At 44.4% G+C, this 8,304-nt stretch overlaps 1 protein-coding gene across 2 annotated transcripts in view; it reads left to right on the top strand.

Moving 5' to 3' along the window:
• Maco1 (macoilin 1) overlaps positions 1-8,304 on the top strand; it is a 62,384-nt gene that overhangs the window by 46,756 nt on the left and 7,324 nt on the right. For both annotated transcript variants that reach the window (XM_031379033.1, XM_031379032.1), the window contains 3 exons: positions 2,714-2,872; positions 4,307-4,489; positions 6,904-7,024. In XM_031379033.1, the coding sequence (XP_031234893.1) occupies positions 2,714-2,872; positions 4,307-4,489; positions 6,904-7,024 (463 nt within the window). The remainder of the gene's footprint in view (positions 1-2,713; positions 2,873-4,306; positions 4,490-6,903; positions 7,025-8,304) is intronic.

The following is an 8,304-nucleotide window of genomic DNA, read 5'->3' as shown; positions in this document are numbered from 1 at the left end:
GTGTACTTCTGAGCATGTACACACTAGAGTATACAGACTTGGATGTGTACTTCTGAGCATGTACACACGAGAGTATACAGATCTTAGATGTATACTTCTGAGCATATACACACGAGAGTATACAGATCTTAGATGTGTACTTCTGAACATGCACACACGAGAGTATACAGATCTTAGATGTGTACTTCTGAGCATATACACACGAGAGTATACAGATCTTAGATGTATACTTCTGAAGAAGTATACTTTTTTTAACAAAGGAAACATATTTTTGTAACTTCCTTCTTTTTGTTGTATAGTACTGCTGGTTTGGTTTTGACAATATTCTCATAGAATTCCACTTCTAGAAAGCATTGTGGGAAACCGTGGAGATGGCTCCGAGGGAAAAGGCACTTGATGGATGTCAAGCTCGATGACTTGAAGTAGTGGGTCTCACTCACACTGTGGAAGGAGAGAGCATGCTCTCAAAGCTTGTCCTCTGACCTTCACATGTATGTACACATGTAAATGTACACATTAAATAGATAAGTGGAAACAAACTTTCTAATGCATTGTGTTCTCTGTTTTACAAAAACTATGTTTGTACTTTTTGTTCTCAAAGCTCTTTAGATTATTGCAAATTTCAAGAAATTCCAAAACTTTACTCAGAGGAAATATTGTTTTTTTGAAACAGGGTTTCTCTGTGTAACAGAGTTTTGGATTTTCTGGACTCGCTTTGTAAAGCAGACTGACTTGAAACTCAGAGTCTCCCCTATCTATCTCCTGACTGCGGGGACTCAGTGTATACACTGAAGGCCCAATGACTGTATTAGGTCATTGTGTCAGAGAAACATGTCACTTAAAACGAAAGACTGGAAGCCAGGCAGTGGTAGTGCATGCCTTTAATCCCAGCACTGAGGAGACAGAGGCAGGCGGATCTCTTGCATTCTAGGCCAGCCTGATGTACAGAGGGAGTTACAGGATAGCCAGGGCTACACAGAGAAACCCAGTCTCAAAACCAAAACCACAACCACCACCACCAACAAAACCAAAAACAAGCAGAAGACTTTTAAAATGAAAGAAAATGATAACTACAAAATTACTGAAATGTAGCATCTGAAAGAAGGAGCTTTTCTTTCTCCCGCGGCAGTCGGCTGTGCTGTGGAAGCAGATTCTGGTACAGCTTAATTAAGCAGCTGGTCAGAAGCAAATCAGCAGCTATCTAAGTGTGTCAGGCCTTGAAATCCTAGAGCAAGTGGGAGGAACCTTAGAGCTGGTCAGCCACAGACGAGCAAAGTTGGCCCTAGAACTGCTTAGGACCCTGATGACAGAGCCCTCTACAGACCACATGCCTCTTTCTCCTTTCACTAAACATGCATTTCTTCCTCTGAGAGGCTGGCCTCACAAGAGACATGAACATCAGCATGTACTTCTTAATTGAATGAACCCTACACAGCCTGTTTGGAGTGTAGCCCTTGGGTTACTTCAGGTGAATGAAGGACAGCATAGCTATGATCTAAATGCCAATCTGCAAGTACACTGAACTGAAATGACCCTGGTGATAGGGACAGTGTGGTGTGATGTGGACCTGTGACCCTTCCCTAGGGAGTGAGCCCTGGCAGGAGACCAAGTTTCTAGGCTGTGCTCTCATACGGAAGGGAACACTGGTGACAGCACCTACAGCATGACTGGGGACTTGAGGGTCGTTTTAAAGTTGTCTAATGGTAGTTAGGGGAAGAAAGTGTTCAAGTACCCTGGCTGTTCATGCCTCTGAGGTTTTAAGTGTGCCAAACTCCATTTAGAGCGCTCCTCCTTCCTTGCTTCCCATCCTGTGCATAGCCTTCCCCGGATTACTGTGCTGAGGGTGGGCTGACGAGGAGAATGGGTCCTGGGGATCCTGCCTGCAGATCGTGGGCTGCAAGGTTGTCTTACCCTTACTTCTTTATCTGGGAAAATAGGAATAATCATTGCAGCTGTAACCTGCAGAGTCCAGTCGCTGCTGCTGCTGCTGCTCTTCCTCGTAGGTGTTTAATTGGAGCCTTTCTTGTGTTACTCTCTGATTATTTTAGTCATCCATTTTGGCCCCTATTGAAATTATAGCACCTTCCTGTGAAGAAGAGATTTGATTTTGCCCTTTTGTTCCTTTTACTGCTTGTTTATATTTAAACCCTCTAGTGCACATCACTTAAACTGGCGTTATTATGGGCTAGAAGAGCAGGCAGTAAGGAATGGCACAGTAAGGTAGGTTTTAGGTCACAGTTTTCTTAATGTGCCTTTTCTTGAGCCTTGATGAGCTCTTCTGCCATGCCAAAAGTGTGAATGTTACTTAGCAAGGATGCTAGTACTTTCTGGAAATGGATGGAGATCCTATAGCCTACAGTGTGTGTGTGTGTGTGTGTGTATGGTGGGGGGGGGGGGGGGGCGCGGCGACAACAGTGCAATCTGATCTAGAAAGTGTCAAAAAGAAGTCAGTGGCTGGGTTCTCTGTTGCTTTGGCAGGCTTTACTTGCTGAGAAAGTCAGCAGTGGGGTGGAAACTTTTAATGTTTAGTTCTTTTGGTTTTCTCTCCTCCTTTATACACTACTCAAGTAGACATTGGGGACGATCAAAAGTTAGCCCTCCTGTGAAGACAGTCACTCCATAGAACTAAACACATCCCGGTTGTCCAGTGGGGACCCGGTGCCAAGCACTAAGGCCTCTCCCAGGTGAAAATGCTACCTTTTCCCTTTCCTAGGCTGGAACAAGACATTAAAAAGCTAAAGGCTGACCTGCAAGCCAGCCGGCAAGTGGAGCAAGAGCTGCGCAGTCAGATCAGCTCCCTTTCAAGCACAGAACGAGGCATCCGCTCAGAAATGGGCCAGCTCCGGCAGGAGAACGAGCTGCTACAGAACAAGTACGTACAATTTATGGGCCTTGAGCAGTGCCTCCTGTTACTAGGGGAGGACAGTCAGTCTCGGGCTGACCAGGAGACATGGCCAACCTTCCTGTTCATTGATGTTTGATTCTCCGTGTTCTCATCAAATCTACACTTGCTTCATTCCAACAAGAGTTTCATAATATTGTCTCAGCTTTAATAATGTAGTTTAACTATAATATTAGTTACTAAACTTTTGTGATAAGTAACATTTGCTACTCTTTGCCAATCGTGCTTGTTTCCTGAGGATTAGGCCATAGTTACTTTGAATCTCAGAACTAAAAAATGACTCTGAGCTTTGGTTTCGTTTGAAGAGACAGGCAGAAGCTGGCTCTTCTGTGTGAATTCCTTTAAACTTTTTTTTTTTAAAGATTTTATCATTATATATAAGTACACTGTAGCTATCTTCAGATGCACCAGAAGAGGGTGTCAGATCTCATTACAGGTGGTTGTGAGCCACCATGTGGTTGCTGGGAATTGAACTTAGGACCTTTGAAAGAGCAGTCAGTGCTCTTAACCGCTGAGCCATCTTGCCAGCCCCCCTTTAAGCTTTCTTTAAACTCATTGTGGAGTTAGTTGCAGACTAGGGTAAGGTGGTCTTTTTAGTCTCCAAGCAGCGTGTGTCTGTGGCAGTGGTGCCTCTCACAGGCTTCCCCACAAAGAAGATTCTCACTTAGAGTTCCAGGAATTAACTGTCTGCTAGCTTCCAACACGCCAAGAACCCTGGCGAGCGTTCTGAGCAGCTTGTGCAGTTGTTAGCATTGGCCTCTGGGGGACAGTCTGATGGTTGGCCCCTTCACCTTGCTGTATGAAGCTGTAGAGGACTTAGGGCTTTGGGGAAGGATAAGCTGCAGCATGGCTGTCATTCAGAAGCCGGGTGTGGCAGAGGCTAAGCCAAGGGAATTGCCATAAGTTCAAGGACACCCTAAGCTACATAGTGAGACCTTGCCTAAGAAAACAACTGAACCAAAGAGGACTGGACCTTCCCCTCCACCAATTTTAGATTCAGTAGGACTGGTCCAGTCATTGTTCTTTGGTCTATTGTTGTTTTGTTTGTTTGTTTGTTTGTTTGTTTTCGGTGTTCAGGATTAACTCTGTAGTCACCTTCTCCCCTCTCCCTTACCCTTCTGACCCATGTCTTCTGCCTGCCTGCTCTGGATCACTTAACAGACCAGAGGGCAGAGCTGACTCGGAGTTACATACAGCAGGTGGCTTATTAATATTTAGGAACCATTGAGTAGTCGTTAGTAGTGACCATGTGTTTCTCTGGCACTCCAGAAGTTGATACTTGGCTGTTCAAATCTCGAATTTATACCTGCCTAACAGAACGGCTGTGTGGGGTCTATGTTTCTCAGGGCTTATAGTGACTCTGTCTAATGAGAAGATTTCTTTGTCACAACTATTTCCATATAGGTTACACAATGCTGTGCAAATGAAGCAAAAAGACAAGCAGAATATCAGCCAGCTGGAGAAGAAGCTAAAAGCTGAGCAGGAAGCCCGAAGCTTTGTAGAAAAGCAGCTAATGGAGGAGAAAAAAAGGAAGAAGTTAGAAGAAGCCACAGCTGCACGGGCTGTAGCCTTTGCCGCTGCCTCTAGGTATGTCCTTGCCACTAGAGTGTTTGGTCAGGGTTGGCTCGCCTTGTCCCAAGGCATGTGGGGATTTGATGCTTGGGCAGGATGGGACGGAATGGTTTGTGTGGGTGGTTTGCGTTTCTGGGTTGTTCATTAGTTGTTTCAGCTATGCCTGAGCCAGCTCACACTTCCCTCCAACATTGGTCTCTGAGTGACCTCACCCGTAAAGCAGAGGAAGGGATCACTGTACTTCACTATACACCTGAGCCTCCACTCACTTTCTGTGTGGCCACTAAGTGCTTGGAGATCGCCCTCTGCGGTCAGTCCTCACAAAGCTGTTAGTGCTTCAGGCCAGGGTGACCTGAAGGATCTTTGAAATAGTTTTTAGATTAATTTATTTAATTTTATGATCATAAGTGTTTTGCCTGCATGTGTGTCTCTGTGTTCCATGTGTGCAGTAGCCATGGAAAGAGAAGACATTAGAGTTCCTGGGACTGGAGTTTGGATGGTGAAAGCTTTCCTGTGGGTGCTGAGAAACAAGTGCTCTTACTGCTGAGCCATCACCTCAACCCCTGGTTATTAGTATTTGTTTAAAGATTTTATTTATATATGTGAGTATACTGTCTTCAGACACACCAGAAAAGGGCATCAAATTCCATTACAGGTGGATGTGAGCCACCATGTGGTTGCTGGGAATTGAACTCAGGACTTTTGGAAGAGCAGTCACTGCTCTTAACCGCTGAGCCATCTTTCCAGCCCCAACCCCTGATTATTTTAAAGGGCTGAAGAGATAACTCAGTTGGCACAGTGCTTGAAGTGTGAACATAAGGACCTGAGTTGAATCCTCATGTAAAGAAAAAAAAAACTGGACCTGGTAGTGCCCAGCACCCATGTAAAAAAAAAACAGGTGTGATAGAGCACATTTTTGTTTGTTTTTAAAAATTTATTTATTTATTTCATATATATGAGTACACACTGTAGCTGTACAAATAGTTGTTCGTCTTCATCTGGTTGTTGGGAATTGACTTTTAGGATCTCTGCTCACTCAGGTCGGCCCCACTCGCTCCGGTTGGCCCTGCTCACTCTGGTAGACCCCACTTGCTCCGGCCCAAAGATTTATTTATTATAAATAAGTACACTCACTGTAGCTTCAGATGCACCAGAAGATGGCGTCGGATCTCATTACGGGTGGTTGTGAGCCACCATATGGTTGCTGGGATTTGAACTCTCTACCCCAGCCTGGTAGAACACATTTGTAATTCCAGCCCTGGGGGGTTCAGAACTAGCAGATTCCTGGGACTCACCAGCTTCCCGTAGATGCTGTCTCAGAAAAACAAAGTAGATGGCTCTTGAGGAGAGCACCTGAGGTTGACTGCTAGCCTCTATAGCACACAAACAAAATACAAATTTAAAAATAGCTGGGCGTGGTGGCGGTGCCTTTCTTTAATCCCAGCACTCAGGTGGCAGATACAGGCAGATCTCTCTAAATTTAAGGCCAGCCTGGTCTGAACAGAGAGTTCAAAGCCACCTAGGGTTATATAAAGAGACCTTGTCCCCAAACAAACAAACACACAATTTTAGATCATTGTTGAAATTTTCAAGGAATAGTGAGAAGCATATTGAGACAAATGTTAATGTTAAAATCAGGCAGACCCTAGAATATAAGAATGTGTCTACCCTGCAGCAAGCACACTTGGCCTATGTGTCAGCTCTGCAAATGGAACCGACTTCAGAAAGTATTTGAAAGGTGGATGTGGTATAAGGAGTAATACCACAGTATACTGACAGTAATAAGGAGGATTGCGATCAAAGGCCAGCCTGTGCTACATAATAAATACCTTGTCGGGCTGGTAAGATGGCTCAGCCGGTAAGAGCACCGAATGCTCTTCTGAAGGTCCTGAGTTCAAATCCCAGCAACCACATGGTGGCTCACAACCATCCGTAATGAGATCTGACACCCTCTTGTGGAGTGACTGAAGACAGCTATGGTATACTTACTTACTTTTGTCCCAGAAAAATCTAAATGAAGCTGATGGTGGTGGTACAAACCTTTAATCCCAGTGTTTGAGAGGCAGAGGCAGGTGGATCTCTGAGACCAGCCTGGTCTAAAGTGGGAGTTTCAGGACAGCCAGGACTACAGAAACCCTGTCTTGAAAACTAAAAAGGGAAAAAAAGGAAAAGAAAACATTTGAAAACCTAAATTACAACTGTTGGGCATGCACAGAGTTTCTTTTCATCAGTCCCTAAACTACACACAGCATGGCAGCACTTACTGCCTAGAAGTGCTATAGGGATGGCTCTATGTAAAGTCTATGCAAAAGCTGCTATTTTATCTGAGGAATTGGAGCATGTGCAGACTCTTCCCACAGTGGTCTTCAAACCAATCTCCCATGATAGAAGTTAAACTATAAACCTTATTTCCTGACTTTTTTCAAAAGGGGAGAGTGCACCGAAACCTTACGGAGTCGGATCAGAGAGCTAGAAGCTGAGGGCAAGAAGCTCACAATGGACATGAAGGTGAAGGAGGAGCAGATCAGGGAACTGGAACTGAAGGTTCAGGTGAGGAGGGGGTTCATCCATCACAAGGGCACCTTCATCATGCCAGTGTCATATGTTCCAGTGTGGAATAGCACCTTTACACCAAGCCTCTAAGTTCACTATCTACAAGGGAAGGGGACTTAATCTTGTCCTGTTTGATACAGCCAGGTTTTAACTCAAGCTGCAAGTGTTGCTGTAAAGGTGGTTTCAGAGATCAGCAGGAAAGGGACAGATGAGCTAGTCAAAGGATTTGTAATAGTTGGACAAAGGGGAAATAAAAGTAGAGTTTTAGTAACATGGAATGGAAATGTAGAAAAAGAAAAGATAGGGGGAATAAAGTATCTTTATTTGATCTTGAGATATAAGAAGATATCTAAGCGTAAAATCAGTACACAAACTCACAGATAACCAAACAGTGAGTAAGGTAGAGATTATTGAGGTGGGGGCTACGGGGCTACAGAGACAGTTCAGCAGTCAAGAGCACTGGCTACTCTGGCAGAGGACTGGGTTCAATTTTCAGGACCCACACGGCAGCCCACAGATGCCTCCTGTTCCAGAGTGTCAGGCCTCTTTTCTAACCCCCACAGGAACCAGGCTCACACTTGGTAAACTGATACACACACATGCAGGCAAAACATTTACACAATAAAAATAGAGATAAAAAATTAAAAAGAGAGAGATACTCACTAAGTGTGGTAGTGGATACCTTGGATCCCAGCACTGGGGAGGCAGAGGCAGGGGGATCTCTGAGTTCCAGGACAGCAAGGACAATGCAGAGTAAGACCCTGTCTAAAACAAACAAAAAATATAGATATCAATGAATATCAAAAATAGCACTTTTAGAATATAAATAGCTGGTAAAAGTTACTAATATACACAGAGAAATAAAGTATACAAGCAGATCATTTACAGAAGAGAAACAAATGCTAAAGTGAATCTTCAGGACTAGAGACAGTGTGGCTTATCAGCGAGAGATGCTCACCTGATGACCTCAGTTACCCATGTGGTAATTAAGAGAGCCAACTTTTGTGTCCTCTGACCCCCAGATTTCTAGCAATACAGACCATCAAAATAGTGGCTGAAGAGGCGGCTCAGTGGGGAAGCACTCACTGCTGCTTTGGAAGACCCAGGATTTATTCTCAGTGCCCATGTGGTCTCATACCTGTCTGTGACTCTAGTTCTAGACAGTCTGACCCCTCTTCTCACCTCCACCTGCTCCTGCAAGCACATGGTGTGCACACACACACACACACACACACACACACTTAAATAAAATCATACTTTTTTGGGGGGGTTTTTTT

The sequence above is a fragment of the Mastomys coucha genome, unplaced genomic scaffold, assembly GCF_008632895.1.
Source record: "Mastomys coucha isolate ucsf_1 unplaced genomic scaffold, UCSF_Mcou_1 pScaffold18, whole genome shotgun sequence".
NCBI classification, from domain to species: domain Eukaryota; kingdom Metazoa; phylum Chordata; class Mammalia; order Rodentia; family Muridae; genus Mastomys; species Mastomys coucha.
Note: the sequence above shows the minus strand (reverse complement) of the source record. Positions and strands in the feature narration are given on the sequence as shown.